General features: G+C 37.2%; 1 protein-coding gene across 6 annotated transcripts in view; it reads right to left on the bottom strand.

Moving 5' to 3' along the window:
- Positions 1-1,163: 1,163 nt before the first annotated feature.
- Positions 1,164-19,793, bottom strand: part of RBM27 (RNA binding motif protein 27) — an 83,995-nt gene continuing 65,365 nt past the window's right edge. For 5 of the 6 annotated variants that reach the window (XM_029217170.1, XM_029217167.1, XM_029217171.1 and 2 more), the window contains one exon: positions 15,387-18,659. In XM_029217170.1, coding sequence (XP_029073003.1) covers positions 18,576-18,659 — 84 coding nt within the window. In that variant the 3' untranslated portion in view covers positions 15,387-18,575. Of the gene's footprint in view, positions 1,191-15,386; positions 18,660-19,793 lie in introns of those variants that run through there. The other variant, XM_029217173.1, reaches the window with a different exon arrangement.

The raw sequence follows: 19,793 nt of genomic DNA, 5'->3' as shown, positions 1-19,793 counted from the left end.
CCCAAACCTACTCCAACAGCTCTGCAGCTATTAATTCTATTCTGCGGCTGTGCTACCAAACTCCAAACCACTGGGTGAAAAAAGGAAATAAACTTCACGCCTCTGAAAAAATCAGTATTTTATTCATCAATCAGTTGGACAAGATTGCTTCCTAGCCAGGGATCTGACCCACTGTTTCAATAATTCCAAATGTTCTGAGGAGGACCACTGCTTCTTCTAAAAGACAGCTGTAACTTCAGGCACTTGTGACAAAATCTGGGTGAATTATTAGACAATTTCATGTTGGTTTACAGAGTGATTAAAACAAGTGCCTCGAATGATAGCATATGTTATAAAGAGATGGAGCCTTTCAGTTATAAAAGATGTATCAATCAGGGGAAAGCAAATACAAATTAAAGTTTGATGAGCCATTGGATATTAACTGGTACTAACTCTGCTTTCTACGGCACTTTGATGTGGAGTGGATCGTAAACATGGTAAGCGATGCTAATAATGTATATTCACTTCAATACAACTCTAAGGCACCATTTATTAAAGAAACCAATATCGCGTTGGAGTTGTGAGTGTGCTGGTGTGCACTTCCCCTGTCGTGCACCTTCACCCAACTCTTGCCATGAGGGCTCTCAGCCACAGCCTGCCAGCTATGTTGCAGTTGGTTAGACAGCTGAGAGTTATCGCCTAGTTTTTTCTTTATGAACCAATTCTAAATTATAGTGGAAACAAATTTCACAGAAAACTAGGGCTTTATGCTTTTCTCCAGAGTTTTTTCAATGAGCTGCCTAGTCTTTTCTGAATTTAGACAGCAGGCTCAAAAAAAGGAATGCCGTCTCAATGTCATTAAGTAGACACTAAATAGACATTGTGGTGTAGTCCTATAAATAGCCAACACACTTTATGTCAAATATAACCCAACATATTTTATCTCAAATGTCAAAGTAATTTTTCTCCAATTACAAAAATGCAAAAGTGATATATGATCTCTAGTAAAAGAAGAAAATAAAAACTGTCTTCTTTTGTCAATTAAACTGGGAACTAACTAGATAATCAGTTCCATGATGTCTTTTTCTCCCTTAACAATCCATTTGGACAATTTTATTTCATCTTACCTGGATTCATAGCCGAGTTCTGCCATTTCTTCACTGTGTGACCCTGGGCGTATTATTTAATCTCTCTGTGCTTTAGTTTCTCATCTGTAAAGTGGGGATAATAATATGCACCTTAAGGATTATTGTAAAATTCAATGAAACATTTTTAAAACGTCCTTTAAAACTATTATTTAACACTTAGCACTATGCTTAATGTGCTCAAAAAGTTAGCTATTTTCATTACGACAACATTATTTATAATGGATGGGTCTATTCAGCTGTATTGCCAAACTATAATTTATTTAATCAGTCTACTAATAGTGCTGGTTTTTCAGGTTGACACCAACATTTCTCATTAGTACTGTAACAGAAAGTGGGGTCCGGCTGCTCGCCACATAAAAACCAATAAAGAGGCAAAGGCTGGTGGAATGGAAAGTTTGCTTTATTTTGGATACTGGCAACTGCAGGGGGAGGGCAGTCGCCTGTCCAGAGGCCGACCTCCCCCCACTGACAATCAGGGGGCAAGAGCTTTTATAGACAGAGGGAGGGGGCTACATGCAGAAACAGTACAGTCAGCTCTGACCGTCATCTTGAAATTGGTCATCGGTGGTCTGACCAGCGTCATCTCGATTATTTAGGTACAGTTAATCTTCAGTTCCAGGGTCGGTTTGTTTCCATTTCTTTGAGGCCAATTCCCGGAACTGTGGCAGCTTATGTCATGGCTACAGCCTGGTCATCATGTAGTTAACTTTTTCTACCTGGTGGGGTTTTCAGCATCTACAAGACAGCTCACAGGATGTGGCTCAGAATATTATCTAACAGCCCTTGAGAAGGAACTAAAGGGCCTTGACTATGCTTAATGACAAAACTATTATTATTTAGTCTCCTTTGACAGTTTTCCTCTGTTTCTGCATTTTCTCACTTCTCTGATTAAACTTATTCTTTTGCTAAAATTTTTCCACAGACAAAAGGCAGGTGGAGGACATGGGGGGCAAAGACCATAGGGTTCTGCTTGGTTTCAGTGCCTGGCACTGTTACTTTGGGATAAATCTTCAGAGGCCACCATGGCTAAGAAAACATCTAAGAAACACAGCTTTCCTTGCTTGCAGTGGTTGCCATTACTTAGAATTTTAGCAAAGCCATAAAGGAGATATACTTTATCACTACATTGGAGGCACTTACTTCTGTATTGTAAACTTATTCTACTAGCTTTTTTGTTGTGTTTTTAAATCAACCACAATTTGCCTTTGGTTGGGTGAAGCGTAGCCCAGTTTAGAGCTAGGCTGAATAATTTCTGAAGATCCTTGGGAAGCCCAAGAGGGTACTTTGTTGATATTTGGGGCGGGGGGAAGCTTTGCCTATTCTGGGTGTCAGAACCACACAAACCCTGATGTGCATTTGATTTTTTTTATAGAAGGAAATGTAACTATTAATTAGGCTAAAGAGCTTAGGGAAGTATTTTACTGGGCTATTTCCCTCAGAACCTATATTTTTATTGTCTGCCCATTAATTTGAACAGATTTAAAGTGCGTGTGCATTAATAAATAGCAAGGGAGGGAACTAAAGACTAAACTGGGGCAAGGGTTCTGTCTGCTTATCAACCGAGAGGAAGCCCCCAGCTGGTAATGACACAGGGCCATTTCACAGCAAAGGGAAGAAAGGGATCAATGCAGAGACAGAGGGGACCTTTGGGTTTTGGATTTGTTTGATGAAAAGGCAGGTGTGTTGTAATATTTTATAAATATTTCAATACAATAAATAGTTACTACTTGCATTAAATTTAAAAAAAAAAGGCAGGTTTGTGTGGAAATGAGGGAAACAGGTCACAGAACAGACAACTTGTGATGCAAGGCCCTTAGCAAACGAAAGACATATGTCGTATCTCATTAAAAGAGGTTTCTTTTTGTTCATCTATGAACTCAAATGTCATAATTTTCCATCAAAAGTAAATGATCTGTTTTCAAAATAGACAGTGAGTCCCTTTTCCTTAGGTCTTCTCTTAATTCAAGAAATATATCTAACGGTAGTCTAACAAGAGTCGGTTTCAGAAGAAATTAATGAGGAACAGCCATTAATTATTTATGCTCTGAAACAGTAGGTCTGCTAATGTTTCTGCTAATCACCAAAGCTAAACAGATGTATCTTCATAAAGACAATCTTGAAGAATAGAATGAGTATAAAAGAGGCACAAATAGAAAAAATACATAAATATATAGCGATGACAGGAAACAAAAACAGGGGATACATCACTGCCCCCGAGACAATGTTTGTTTAAACTGCAAGGCACAATAAAATTACCAGCGCAAGTTCTGTTCACATTTTCCAATATTTAAGGATTATATTAAGCAATAATAATACGAGATTAATGTAGAGGGCTAAAGCTAATACTGGAGAACGAAAAGAATGAGCCTGTCCCTCTTGAAAACAGCATTTAGAAAACTGCCCAATTTCCAGTAAATATTTTAAAAGCAGCCTCTTTCATGGAGGTTATATAACTAGTAAGGCTGTAAATTTCTAAATCATCATATCCAATTCTGAAATGATTCAAAGCTCCATTTTTGCCTTCATACAAAATCTATTGGCTCCTTTTCTGAGTTGCAAACTTTGTGTTAAGGCAGCCCCTGCAGTTCTGTGAGCCGCACCATGGGAGTTGCTGTTAAAATGGGGACATTTCTGAGAGCTGGACCATCTGGATTTAAAACCTGGCTCTTCCACTTAATAGCTTTTTAACTTGGACAAGCTGGCCTCTCAGTACCTCAATTTCCTCATTGGCAAAATAGAATAATAAGAGGACCCAAGTCAAAAGGTTATAAAATGAATTCTCAGGACAACCCAGTTTACGGAATGACAGGACTTGGTCTTCTACACACAATTCACATTCTGTCTGGCCACAGCTTTTGTGATGGATGGATAGTGACAGCTCCACCTTGCCTGCTAACTCATAGTCTCAGTCATGATGATGTTTCTCATCATCCTTTGAGCAGAACACAGTTCCCCTCATGTTCCACAGAAGGTGTGCAAAATGGTTGTGTCAACATGGGGACCAATATGGGAGCTGGTAGGAGACTGGTTTTCTAACCCTGTCCTTTTTCCAGTGCCCCTCTCCCGACCCACGCTGGAGACTACGGATGAGATCTTTTCAAAGGCCCTTGCAGCACTCAGACCTTGGATCCAAAGGGTCACAGGGAATGACCCCTCTTTGGGATGTCCTGCCTGTTGAAATATACCTCATCAATATATGGAGTGATCCTAGGAAGTACTTCTCATGCTGCCTGCCAGAATCACTTGGGGAAGTTAAAAAAGTTTTAATTTAAATTTAAAAATATACTTATTTGAGTGTGTGTGTGTGTGTGTGTGTGTGTGTGTGTATACTCAAGCCCCTCTCTAGGATTACAGAAATAGAATCTTCATAGCTGCAGCCCAGTAACCTGTATTTTTTAAAGTTCCCCAGAACCTTCTGGTGTGCAATCAGATGTTGGAGCTTCTACTCCAAGGCAGGGATTCTCAACACCTTGTGTCAGAGCACATTTGCATGTCTCGCATAATTTGCTGTGATTTAGAGTGTCCACATTTATGAAAGATCTGCTGTCATAAATTAGGGTGGACTTGAGGTTATCCCCTATAATGAAGTCACTCTCCCTCACTCGCGCTCTCTAATGTTTTCTTGCATGGAGAGAAGAGGAGTTATATGGCTGGGGCATAAACCGGCATCCTGTCTAATCTCTGCGGGTGTCTCGAATGAGTGAGTGCCACTGATGGGCCGTTAGTGAATGTGGTTGAAATACTGCTTTACTTACCAGAAAAAATAAGGGGCGGGGTGCTATTTTCAGTAGCTCGCACAATACATGCACAAGAGCAGAGCGTGCTGCTCAGGTAATTATGCGTCACCCACCGGGTGGGGCAGGGTAGACCCTGCCCTCGCTGCAGCAGACCAGCATCATGTTCTCCTGTGGGCCAGAATGACTGTCTCCCCTCTCACACAAGAATCTCTCTCACTGGCAAGAATCCGCCCTGCCGCCACAATCAACCTCTCTTTAACACCTCTGTCCGTTTTCCCCTCTGTGCCTACTCAGCTGAGATGGCTTCAGCCAAGAACCCACACAAATAGTAGAGGAAATAGACATGAAACAAGACAAGGATAACAGATTCCTTTAGTATCCATCCTTCTGCTGCTTTCCACCATCCCCTGCACCTACTCCTTTAGCATCAATGAACCCTGGACCAGTCACCAGGTTGTGGAATTAAAATAGAAATACCACAAAGACGGACTTCCCTGGTGACGTGGTGGTTAAGAATCCGCCTGCCAATGCAGGGGACACGGGTTCGAGCCCTGGTCCGGGAAGATCCCACATGCCACGGAGCAACTAAGCCCGTGCGCCACAACTACTGAGCCTGAGCTCTAGAGCCCATGAGCCACAACTACTGAGCCCATGCACCACAACTATTGAAGCCCTCGCGCCTAGAGCCTGTGCTCCGCAACAAGGGAAGCCACTGCAATGAGAAGCCGGCGCAACGCAAGGAAGAGTAGCCCCCGCTCGCCGCAACTAGAGAAAGCCCGCGCACAGCAACGAAGACCCAATGCAGCCAAAAATAAATAAATAAATAAAAAATTTTTTTTTTAAAAAAGAAAGAAATACCACAAAGAGAGGAGAGCCTATTACCTAAAACCAAGCTCTCTGGAAGTAGCACACTAGCTCATTTGTCCAACGTGGGGAAAACATGCAGGAGCTGGGCAAAGCGTACACACCCTTAGCTGTACTAACAAAATCAAACCCACATGCTGCCAAAGCTTTCTGTGTCACTTCTATGTTTTATTAAACAACACGACCTGTCGGGCCATGTAACTGGCACTGCTTTCTGTACTCAGACCAACTGAATCCAAAGAGCCACTCAGATATACGGCAACAGTATATTTAGGTCTTTCTACCCACACTGGTCACATTTCCATTTCTCTCTCTACACATTTCTAACCTGAAGGACGTGCTTATTTGCCATGTGATCTGTAAAAACACATAAACTCTCACAGTGCAGAATGGAATTAATCTGAAGGAGAATCACACTCTATAAACCATAAAAATGAAAAAAGGTGGAAGAGATAAATATTTGCTAATTACCCAAACTTGGTAATACTCACGTTTTGTACCACATTAAAGCAAAATGTTCTAATTTGCCTATGAAGCTATTCAAAATTACAATTTCCAGACCACTCTTCCATTTCAGTGATCTGCACAAGCTTCTGCTCAGGTATTTTTCCTTTAGGACAGATACTATCACCTTTAAAAAGCAACGTCCAGAATTACACCCATTACTAAAATACCTGCAGAGTGTACTGCAATAACAATTAAACCAGCTAGTGGGAGAAAGGAAGAAAATTAAAGAGCTATTCCAGAATTTCTCTTCTTCCCAGTGTTGCCAGGCTCTTATTGCTTGAAAGAAGGAGATAATTCTTATAAAAATCTGAACTGATAAGTTTACGCAAAATAAACTCATATGAGGGGAAAGAATCTTCCCTCTGTGTTTATCGTGTAAGTTAATATACTCCTTAAACAAATGGGCAGATGACACTCATTTGTTCCTGACACAATGCAGTTGGTGCTAAGTTCTTCAAAAATTCTGTAAGTTACTTTTTAGTATAAGCACCAATGCATAGTGACAACAGTAAATGATCTTTTCTTCCATAAACGCCCCAGTCTCTCTCATAACCTGTTATTCCAGGGTGAAAAGTACTATAACATTGTAAAGGTTTGAATGATTTCATAATTCTTAGGTTTGTTGCCTGAAAAAAGCTCTGTGTGTGGATTATAAGAGAGGCTCATTTTTCTTCTGCTGTGCTTACCCTTTGGGGTTACAGTGTAGTATTAGAATGGAATCCACAGGTAATATTCATTACCCGTGGAAAAGGTCCCTTCACCTAATGTTCCAGATCTAGTCCAGATAGAGCCAGTACCAAAAAGTTCGCACCTGCTATCCCCCTGCTTTAATTTTAAATTTGAAGTGCAACTCCGCCCATGGCTTCTGGGTATTCACATTAGGTTAGTCATTCCAACAATAAGAAAGAATCTTGGTTTCTTCAAGCATGGTACCATCATGGCAGTGAATTAAGCATGGTGCCCCTGGCGATCCCTGAGAGAAGCCTGTTGCTATGACCTCCTTTCTTCCTGAAGGGGAATCCTTTGTTACAGGGAATAGGTTAAAAAAAAAAAAGAAGACAAAATCCTGCAGGTTTACGAATAGAGAGATGATGTCCTGAGGCAGTGTAAAATAGAGATGTGGAAAGAGTCGCAAAGGAGAAAGTCTCCCTCTGGTCACTTTAATAGTGGAGTAAAGTCCGAAGTGAGGAGGGGAAGCAAGAGAGGGAAGGTGCCATCCTAAAACATGTATATTTTCAATCTGAGTGTTTAAAACATTTTTATCTTAGACTCCCCTGGAGGTCCAGTGGTTGGGACTCCGCACTTCCAGTGCAGGGGGTGCAGGTTTGATCCCTGGTGGGGGAACTAGGATTCCCTCCTGCCGAGCGGCGTGGCCAAAAAACTCCCAAAACTTTATCTTCCTGAATGTTCAATAAATCAATATGTTTGCTTAAATAATTACAGTAGAACCCACTAAAAAAGAAATGTTTAAGAGTTTTAACGTGATTCTTTTCACACACTTGGATGATAATTTTACAAAGAGTTGGAGAAAATGACAGCTTGCTTTTAAATATTTTCGGCCTTTTACGCAGAAACACCAAACCCATGAACAATGCGTTTATTTCACATAATTTGTACTAGTGATATGTCTATTCAAGTGCTAATTCCAGTGTCCTCCAAATATATTCTTTATGAAAAATAGTTTCATTAATTTTTCTATTTAAAATGTTTTCCTTTTGTCACACCCTAAAGCATAATTCACTGACCACAATTTAACAATTTTAACAGAATTGTTAAAACAAGGAGAAAAATCTCATTTTGCATAAAGAGATTCACACTAAGAGATTCACACTTATCCAGCAGGAGCAGATCATATGGCAAAAAACAGAACAACCAGTAGAGGGTGATTCTGAAGTATTGGCTCTGTTAAGTAAATTCCCAGATCAAAGGGCTTGAGACTTTGGGGGAATACTTAGGCTTTTCTGTGGTACATCACATAAGTATATATAATACTTTTGTTCTTCTGTGGAAGACTGGTAAGGGGATTCTAGACAGGAAATGGAGCCCCTTCACCCATCTGCAGTTAAAGGCTTGTAAGACGGTCAGAACATGCTGACCGTCTACCACGAGGTAGTTGACCCACCTCGTGGCTACGTGTAATGTTCACTAACAATTGCTAAAGATTAGGAAATGTCAGTACCTAGAGTCTGGTTGTCTTTATCTACTTGATTAATGTGATATATTAAAGAAATATAAAGATGCAATCTCAGGTATGAAGTATTCCCTTCTCTTTTTTCCAACATTTGCTAAGCACATTTATTTAGGTGATTCCACAAGGTTTAATCACCAATGTAAGAAACTCACTTGTAGTTGAAAACAGCTCCATTCAGAGATACTATCTCATTTAATGCTTATTGCCATCCTGCGACCATTAAATGGGCTCTGTTATTATAAGGCCCATTTTATGAGTAAACTGAGCATTCAAAGGACTAAGTAATTAACCTCAGCTCACACAGCTATTGGGACGAGAGCACAGTAGCAAGCAGTGGTTACAAGCCATGCTTTGAAGTCAGATGTATTGTGGCTTCAAATCTTGGCTTTGCTTTGAGACAGTGACCTGCCTGTGCCTCAGATTTCGCTTGGACAGAAAGGGAAAAATCATAGTATACCTTGTAGAGTAAATAAGAATGCTTGAAACCATACAGCACAGTGCGTCACATGATGAGCTCTGAAATCATAGCCAATATTATTTTGACACCAAGGCCAGGGCTCTCTTGACCCCTGAAAGGCTGAGGAACACCTCAGTTGTGGGAGAGGAGTTACCTCCATCAGACCTGTGGGTCCTTGGAGTTCTGCTTGCCATGCCTCTCTGACTGGGAACAGTGACATTAAACGTACAACACAAAAATGGTACCATGCTTAAAGAAACCAAGATTTAAACTGAAAAATAACAATTTATAGGAGTACATCAGGGAATAAAAATAGCCTTCACAATTCCCTTTCCAAGTTTACAATTATTTCTTCTTAGCACCATTAAAATTTGACTGTGGCGAAATGAAACAAAAATTCCCTAAATAAAAGGCAGAAATAGGTTTTTCTTTATGACCTCTCCTGGTTCTTCAAGTCATTTTTTCAACGGTTAATAAAGGGCTTCTGCGTGCAGGCTATATTTCCTTGTCTCATGTTTTCTTAATTTTTTATTTATGGCATACACAAAAAAGACCCCATTATGTTTCTGGGCAAAAACGGTCAAGGATTGCCCTACAAAAATGTTGAACACTATCAAAAGTCGTTGTACTTTTCTCCTATATTAAGTGTGCAAATTTTCTTTGGATTCTGATTCACGTAGGCCACAAAGAAAGAAAAACAAGTGAAACTCTCTACTGTAACCAGTTCTTCCACCCTGTCTATGAAGCATCAAGCTACAGCCAGTGATGATCATGGAAACCTCAAAATGAATAAAAAGGCAATCCTCCTGGTTTGTAGAACAGGAGAGACAAAATACACTGTGAACTGTTTTTACAGACAATGTTCAAAGTTTTCTGAACATGTTTGATCATACCAGTTGGGTTCTTTGTTTTTTGTTTTTGTTTTCCTAGATACAGCCATTTCTGAGAAATTAATAGGGGCCTACAACTCATAGATAGCTTTCCAAAACCACTAGGAACTAAGCACAAAAGCTAGTCATAAACATATAGAGTCCTTACATAAATTAAGTCTTCACTTCTACACAGATCTGAATCATTTACTTCAATCTTTACAGACTTCTGTCCAGCTTTATCTACTTTATCAATAATAGTCACTGAAAAATGTAAAACTAAGAGTGGATGAAACTTCTTTGACATACTTGGGGCCTCAGGAGACCACACAGCACCATTCTATTTCAATGACTCCAAATAATTTTCACATGAATGGCTAAAGTGCAGAAATGTATAATTTATTAAGATTTAAATAAATCACAGGGAGAGAAGTGCCTTAAAGTTTTTGGTAGAAATTTTTCAAAAGATAAAAAAAAAAAAGTTCTAAGAAATTAAGTTCTATGTATAAAATTCTTCCCCATCTTTGATATTTCAAAGCAAAATATGTTGATAATGCTTTAAAAAGAGCATGTATGCTTTTTTAGCATTTGACGACAGTGAGTTTTTTTTTTAATGACATAATCCAAAATTTGGGGGGAAACACCTTTCTAAAAACTTGTACTGTTACCAGCAGAATGTTATAGTCATTCTCTTTTGTCTCAGCAATTTCCCTGATACAGTTCCCATACTGGAAATATTCCCAATGGCTGCTAAATTTGTCAAGAATAAAAAACTTTTTCTGTTGAATCTATTAGAACATGCCTACTTTTCTCATGGGCTGTCAAAGAATAAAAAGCCCCCTTTCTCCCAAGGGTGCTAACATCTTTTCCTTTTTGCAGATGACAATTACCATATCATTAGTAGTCAATAAACATCTCTCATAGTTGCCAAAATAGCTAAAATTAGAAATCCACAAGGATTCAGAATGACATTACTAAAATAAGAAATCTGAACATGTAAAAAAATCAAGTAACTGTATAAACAACAGAACAATGACATGAACATCAGTTTTATTCACTGAGAATATACTCTTTAAAAAAAAATCTATGGCATAAATATAACTGTGAACAAACACTGCTTTTCTCAGCACTTTCTGCCTAGAAAATTCAGTATACTATATGAAAACATCATTAAATTAAAGCATGTAAACTTATTTATGTACAACATGATTTTTTTAACGCCAAGGTTAAAAGAAAGAAGGCACCAGAAATATTGAAAAACACAAACAAGCAAGGTAGAAATACTGCAAGATTATCATAATTCTGTTTGCCACAGGAAAAATATTTAAGATAAAATTGAACATAAAATAAACATAGGTTATGATACAGCCAAATTATTGTCAAAGGTATCAAATTGGCTGGCTGTACATTATGGAGGTCACAGAAAATTATTACTTTAAAATGCTTCTCCACAAATTAGCATCTATAAATGCTATGTTCTGTGGTTTCCAATATGCTACCTAAAGTATCACTCCCCAAGGGAGCCCGGTTCCAATCCAGGGCAGATGAGATAGATGGAGCCAGAATGGCAGTGTTTGACAGACACTAGTGAAAAAGACCAGTGACATTCTACATACTTGCAATATCCCATTTTATTAGAAGCAGCAGGGCACAGAGGTTAAGCACATGAGCGCAGGAGTCAGACCCATGTTCAAATCCTGGTGCCACCACTACAGGCTGTGTGACCTCTGGGAAGCCACTTAATCTCTTCTAAACTCAGTTTTCAAAGCCGAACAGGGAGCACCTTCTTCAAAAGGCTGCAAGCAGAATGCAGGCAAACTACTGAGCCATTATCTGGTTCACAGTCTCCATTCACTACTTGTACTGAACTGAATTCACAAAAGTGAATAGCTTAAAACTATCAACTAATTTAATTAAAATTATTTACTTGTCACCATGGTATTAGAGGAAAGTCAAGTTTTATTGCTTAAGGAATCCGAAAAGGAATGTACATGGACAAGAGGATAGAAATACTGAAATGTACAAATAACATATTTCCATGACCAGAGTTGATTTATTTTGCAGACAATAGTTTTCTTCTATGGATTTCTGAAAATATGGCAACCTTCACACTGACATGTTCTCAATCTTTCTCTTCACATTTTAGAAACTAGAAAAGCTCAGACATGTAAATACACAAATGACACACTTGCCCAAGATTAAAAAAAGTGGCAAGGACTAATTATTTTTTATACGAGTTTATCAATATCTCCTATTTCTTATGAACCTATGGGAGAATATGATTTAAAAGGGTGAATTCAATGGAACAATTTTGGAATATGTACAATTTTCTCAGAGATATCAAACCTGGTTTGTTTTGAATCGTTGATAGCTAAGGTGAACTCTAAATGCAAAATTAAATTCAAAGCCAAATAATCTTTTCTTGATTCACAGACACTAAATATTTGTAGCTGTATGGACTTCGTGAGCAGGTTTTTTTTTTTTTTTTAAATAATTCCTGAAAAGTGCCTTAGATTTCATAAAAAGTAGCACCAATATTCTAGCATTCCACTCCCTTCCCAGGGCAAAAAGTGACAAAAATATAAAACTACAGGCAAGTTTAAAAAGTCACTCACAGTTGTCTATTTTAAAAATTAAAAACTATAAAATAACTTCATGCTCAAGAGCATCAAGTAATCAATAAAGAGATTGATGTATACATTATTTTCACCTTTAATTTTAGACTAAAGGTCAACTTCAGACCCCAGACTACTTTTCCAAGCAAAGCACAGAAGGTAAAATTTTATCATTTTATGCTCAAAATAGTATTGACAATGTCACAGGAAGAGGGATTTAAAAATACAATTCACCCTGAAACTCAATAGGTTAGTGTTTTCCAAACTGCAATTTTGAAAGCCAAGTAATGGGTCCTGACAAGAATAAAATATCAGGTGCATACTGGGTTGTAAGGGTAAGCATTGTCTGGTAAACTTTTGTTTGGTTTGTGTGTACGTATATACTGGGTCACAGTGCAAAATGTGTTTTTCACTGTTGAGTTGCTGTGAAAAAAAGATTCAGTCACTGCTCTAAGGCCCACTAAATTTTGCCTTCTGGAGCCCCCTACAGGCTTTAAATGTTAAAATCTTGAATTCTACAGTAAATAACCCTTTGTTGGAGGTTGGTTCAGGAACTAGCACTAGATAGTTTACACAGGATCAGAAGCTTACACAGATAAATCGGCAGCCTTTGGTCTAAGAACTCAAAGTAAACATGTGAGCAGCCTCAATCTTGAAGCCAAATTATCCTCAAAAACCGCATTTATTTGGCAAGGTCTACGTTAGCCCTCATTATCTAATTTCATTTCAAATTGAGAGAAATATATCAGTTATCTCACAAAAGAAGCTGTCTGGGGGCCAACTAAGAAGAGATAGAATCACAAGGACTTTAGAAAACTGTTAAAAAGACATTCACTTTTATGAAGTGCTTACAAAGCAGTGTTGAAAACTCATTCAACAGAAACATGGCTAGGCAACTAAAAGGCTTATTTCTATAACCCTACTCCCCAACAAAGATTTGAGTAAAGAACAAAAATTCTGAACAACCAAGCACTAACCATTACCCCAACTCAAATGTTTTAAGAACTAATGGATCACTCTATCAAAGTAATAGAACTCTATGGGGACTTCCGTGGCAGTCCAGTGGTTAAGACTCCACACTCCCAATGCAGGGGGCACGGGTTCCATCCCTGGTCGGGGAACTAAGATCCCGTGTGCCACGCAGTGCGGCCTAATAAAAAAAAGAACTCTATAAAGTGGTTAGAAAACTGCAGTGATGTAGGAAATACAGACTTTCAATGAAAACAAACTAATAGGCTATTAGATTAGGGCCGTCTTCCCTTGCTCACCTTTCATAAAAGGAAAAATATAACATAAATACAAAGTGTTTATCACGCTTCCTAACCACCACAACCAAAAAAAATCTGTTTGCAGAAATCTAAAAGTAGACTCAAACCACAAATATCCTGCAAACAATTATCAAACACTGTTCTGACCTTAATTTCACCTGTATCAAGTCACCTATCTCAGAATGCTTGGGATGGTTTAGTTAACCTAAGGTCGATTGCAGAACCAGGTAAGAGGCCAAATGGTAGATGATCCTGTAGAAAGGAGATCACTTGGCAATAAATGGATTTAGCATAAATGAAGGTGATTCGTAATACATGGATTAGCAGTGTATAGCCTTTTTTTGGGTCAGTCTTGGTTGGCCCCTCAAGTAGATCTTTGAGACTAAAAATGTTGCCAAATGGGGCAGGTTTGACTTGCAAAATGTTGGTCCACTTGTTTAAAGCAACCCTGACTCTCTAATCTAAAATGGTCCTGCAGGTTGACATACTCACTCATGTCTTATGTTTACTGGAACATAATTAGATCCAGCCTAGACAGTAAACTGGGGCTTGTGATTCAAAATTTATCCTTGGCTATAGAATAACTTACATCAAAAGCAGTAAAAAAAAATCACATGAAACCAATAATTAATGAGAGCTCATTTTGGTACTATTTGTTAATATTAAACAAATGTAATTATGTTCAAAATTATGCTGGCTCCCCCACCAAAAGCCCTAGACTCATGTTTATGATAAAAACCTATTGGATAAATTATCATCTATTCAAAACAAATGGTCACACAGCTTATTTGCCATTTACTTAATTCACAAAATATGAATAAAACTTGTTTATTTGAAAATAATGAAAATGAAATTTACTCCCATTCTTTATTATTTTCCTGTATAAGCTGAGATTTAAAGAACGACTCTTCTTGGACAATGCATAAACATTCGGAGGGGAATTTTATATGAAAAGCAGTTTTTAAAACAAGAAAATAGGAGCCCAAGTGATATATCCATCCTTTTCCCACCACCGCATAGTCCTTTTGGGTAAAGATCACTTCCTTCTCTTGTTATTCCTCACAAATATCCATCACAATTAGAACTGTCATATCTTTAGGTCATTTTTTTTTGTTTGTTTGCAGTACGCGGGCCTCTCACTGTTGTGGCCTCTTCTGTTGTGGAGCACAGGCTACGGACGCACAGGCTCAGCGGCCATGGCTCATGGGGCCTAGCCGCTCCGCGGCATGTGCTATCTTCCCAGACCGGGGCACGAACCCATGTCCCCTGCATCAGCATGCAGACTCTCAACCACTGCGCCACCAGGGAAGCCCTAGGTCATCTCTTCAAGGTGTTCTTTCCCTTCTCTCTATTGTGCTTAAGGAAAATGTCCTTCCTATTGTTTGCAGGCATCTTGAATATCCTCAAGATAATATTAAAATAAATGCTTTTATAAAATTGTTTGTGCTTTTTATCTGGGATACCAAGATCCATCCATGAACAAAGAAATATGGCTATTAAAGGTTACTTGTAAGTTAACACTTTAATGCCCTTCTCTTTCATTTTCAAGACCACTCTGTCAAAGGAGTGATTCTACTGAATATTTAATAGCCAGTGACTTCGGTACCCAAATTCATATTGAGTGGCATTCTCTCATGTACCTGAACCCAACATAACACACACACACATAGCCATCACTCATTCATTCTCACACTCAAGCAAGCATACACATACGTTTTCTTTCTTTCCAGAACAAGCCAGAATTACAGCTCTTTTGGTGATTGTTATAATTTTTGGAATGGTTCATAAATTTTCCAAATTCTTTTAAATTTGCAACACTTTTATCTTTTTTTTTTCAATTGTGAACCATTCCATATTGCATCTTTATTGCAAAAGTCAACATGCTTCTTAGAAATTCAGATTGTAATCGATAAAACAAACATTACATATATGAATTTAAATGTATAAACAGTTAGAAATTCAACAATATCTCCTATTATACTATTACACAAGTTCACAATTTTGTAAAAACTATAATACAGGCATACTATACATCAAGAGGAACCGCTATTCCTTTTCACATGATTTTTTTTTCTTTTTTTTTGAAATAATGATCCATCAGCATGGACCTCTTTTTTTCACCCTAACAAGACGTTTTCCAATTTATCACCTTAGCTACTGACAATGTTTTCTCAATGTTACAGCATGAAGAAATTGAGGGAAATTCTGCATTCCCCGGGGTTGCCTCTTAAGCCTGGGCAGCAATCCACTAGTAAACCAAGATGACCGAGCCAGGCTGGTGGTGGTTATTGCTCAACGGCTACTTAGAAAGATGTCATACACATTAAAAAGAACAGAATTTGCCTCAGATGGTATATGTTATTTCTGTAAGTGAAGATGCCAAGAAAACAAGTCACAGTTACTCGCTTTTAAGAGAAATTCTAATGCTTGGGGATCTCAGTCCTAAAGGAAAAAATATATACATTTAACTAGTTCATGCTAACCTTAACTTAAATTTTCTAATATTATATTTAACGCATATTTTGAATACATTTTTGAGAGTCAAACATGTTTTAGAAGTCTTAGAAAAGACGTTTATGAAGTATTTTAGGTGTATCGAAAACTAAGTTTTATATAAAGGGCCTCAAAACTTACTCGAAAAAGTGTCTAGCTATTCTTCACTTTAACATCCTTCTCTTTCACCCCCCTCTCCCTCAAGAACTAAAAAGGTCAAACAAATCCTCAACTCTCTCTGTACTGAGAGTGTAATAAGATGTCAATTTTAGGTTAAAAAATCATATGAAAAGGAATCTCACTCTGCTGAATTGTCAGTCTACTGAAAATTTCCTTACAGCTCCATTAATTTACTGTAATTTTCAGTTTCCAAATACAAAAATACAACAATTCTTATTGAAATCTATACGCTGGTAGTTTTAGTACACAAAAAAACCAAACAAATTATTTACAAAATTATACAGTTTAAGAAAAAACTTTGTACAAAAAATATATAAATCCTTTGTTCCCTCTATCACGTTTAAACTGTCAGGACTCAAAATATTCACCACAATGAATCTTTCAAAATATATACCAACTGAGCCACAGACATCAGGAAAATTTCATTAGAGATGACGGAGGAGGAAGAAGCAAGATTGCTTACTCTACCCCACTGTAATGTTTTCCTTCTTTTATAAGCTTATTTTAGCTTTGTGTTTTCAGAAATATAACTATAACCTAGAAAGAGGAAGTCCTTATTATTATGAAGGGAAAATTACATGAAAACTTAAAAATGATCCTGGTTTGACACATCATTCCAGGAAAACATGTAGAAGAGGAAAGATAGTCAGAACATGGGATTTAACTTCTTGTAGCCAAGTAAAATCTAGAGTCCTGATGGTTTTAAGTTTCTTAGTGAATAGTTTCTATTTTGAGAAACAGTCTTCACCTCAGGAAACAAAATCCTTGACATAGTGATCACCAAGAACCTTCTGAAGCCAACAGGAGGTTTCAAATTTTCACACCACACGTACTATAAAAACATAGCTGTGTATATCCTTGAAAAAGTTAACATCCTATGTACATTAATCATTTTATTTCCCCAGGGGTCAATACAGTGTAGTGTTGCTCCTCTGCTTTTCCATCTAACATTCAGAACACAAGGACATAAATTTACAGATATATTTTACTTAACAGATACTCTATACAGTGTACAGTAAAAATGCACACAGTGAAGGAAACCGTCTACTGAAGGATGCATATGTTCATGGATAGCAACAAGCTACAAAATTATGAAAATATAAGGTCATCTGATCAAAGTCAAGTTATGACTCCCATTTATTACTAGCATACCCATCCCACTACCCCATCCCACCCCCAACCTATCCCCAGTCACCTCACCATCATGGTTTAAATTTAGAGAAAGAATTTCACACACTTTCAAACCCTTCTGCATAACTATTAACTAAAGTGAAGCTTTAAAAAAAAAAAAAAAAAAAAAGCTGGTGACTCTCTCTCCCCACAAATCCTTCCATTATTCTCATCAAAATATCACTTGTTTATCAAGGTGCTGGTTTAAACTTTTTATTGGGGACTGACTTTTGGTGGCCCAAAAGAATCACTTATCTCAATAATGGGTAAGTCAGGCTATTAATAAAAAGGCAGGAGAAAGAAAATGGGGACGAGAAAGGGGCAACAGGTGAAAGCCTTTTATATTCTGAGAATGTTAAAAAAAAGAAAGGAAAAAAAAAGGACCAACTGAACCAGTGCTCAGTAATTTCAAAGCAAACTAAAAATCAGTGGCAGAAGTCCAGGAGAGTTAATATGATGACAGAATGGAAATCCCACAGAGCTAGCTACCATTGCCTTATAGCATTGAAGAACAGTTACGATTTACACTAAAATATTACTTACTGCTGCACATTAAATCCCCCCGGAATTCAGATTGAATACAAATTGGGCTCCTCCTCAATAAAATAATTAAATTTACTTTTCTTCCAAGACAACTCTTGAAAGCAAAAGGGTATTTTAATTACAAATATCTCCTACTATCTGATGACCCATCCATAATAGCTAAGAGATAAAAGATTCCAGGCGATTTTTACATTTAATGAAACTTTATCAGCAGATTATAATCCAAAATAAAATTTCTGAACACCCTGTCATTTACATCATAATCCAACACCAATAGCAACAAAAACAGGTGGTGTGGAAAAATAAGGCTCTAGAGATTATCCAAGTCATTCCTGTGGATCTTCACAACTGTGTAAAAGTCACTAGGCCTTTGGTGCTTTAGTATCATGAACAGTTATGAGATGTATTTAAATAGCAAACTTGCTGTCCTTAAACCTACTGTGTTGAAAATAAAAATAAAAAAATTTTTTTTGGCTCATTGACTTCTTTAAATAATTTTAAAAAGTTGTTCTTCTAAACAATATTCCTAAAAATTATACAGCTCGCATCAGATTTCATCTTCGCCATGAACGAGATTCATATTCATCTTCATCCTCATCGTCGTCATCATGCAAAAACAAATCTGACGTTTCTGTTTCCTGAAGAAAAGAGAGGGTAAAATCTGCTCAGTGGCACAAGAAAGTTAAGTAAAGTGCTTTTTAGGCCAAAGGACAAACAGACTAGTATACAAAGCCCAGGCTGGATTTACAAGTGATGCAAAGCATCTTTGGGGGCAAAAAAACCCCCCAAACATTTATATATATATATATTCTTCTCCCCTGCTAATTTTGCTAGTTTAATAGAAGATTTCCATTCTAATATCATCAGAAAAACAAATAACATATGAACATTTAGTGGGGGGAGGGGGATATCTATGAAACATGTTTTTGATAAAATTAATTTTATTCTATTATCTTAAAAGTGAGGAAAGTAAATAACCATTTGAACGTCTAAACTTTTCCTCTAATATCTGATTGTGAAGGACAAATATAATACCTTGCCTATGACACTGACATTCCAAATCTTACATAAAAATCTAAAATCTTACACAAAGTAAAAGTATCTACAAACATTCCCGAAATACCAAGATTTTTCTTTTCTTTCTTTTTTAAAGAAGGGAAATGTTTCTGCTTTTGTTATGTAAAATTACCCACTTGGTCAGGAAGACTCTTGATCAGGCATAAATGCTATCTTTTAAAACCAAAATTAGGATGAATGAGGAATAACTTGCAATGCTGCCTAAGTGTCCATTTTAATAAACTAATTAGAAATACTGTAGTAAAAAAGCAATATTAATTCTCATGTTTTAAGAAGCTGGTTAGTACTTGTATTATTTAAGTCCTTGGTTTTGCTATTCTTCCCTCTTATGTCCATCTTCTTTACACTCTCTCATTTTAACCAACTATATGTAGAAAGAAAATAAACTCAAATCTATTACTTATGGAACTTGAATAAGTTAAAACTAGAACAATCAGATAAAATTTAATTTGTTCACTTAATCCATGTCTTCATTTACCAAAATAAAAACGTCCAGAGCCCCAATAAAGCCAAAATAAACGCAAATTTTAAAAAAGTACAGTCTCTCCTACACCAGAAAATAACCCCCAAAAGAGCTTTTTTATTTCTGCACCTAATCTGATTCTTTAATAAACTTCTAGACTAGTCTTAATTACATGCATGAAAAAACTCAATATTTATTTTTAAATTTATATTACTTAATGTTAAGAAAAGCA

The sequence above is a fragment of the Monodon monoceros genome, unplaced genomic scaffold (genome assembly GCF_005190385.1).
Source record: "Monodon monoceros isolate NGI ecotype Baffin Bay Population unplaced genomic scaffold, NGI_Narwhal_1 Super_Scaffold_12, whole genome shotgun sequence".
Taxonomy (NCBI): domain Eukaryota; kingdom Metazoa; phylum Chordata; class Mammalia; order Artiodactyla; family Monodontidae; genus Monodon; species Monodon monoceros.
Note: the sequence above shows the minus strand (reverse complement) of the source record. Positions and strands in the feature narration are given on the sequence as shown.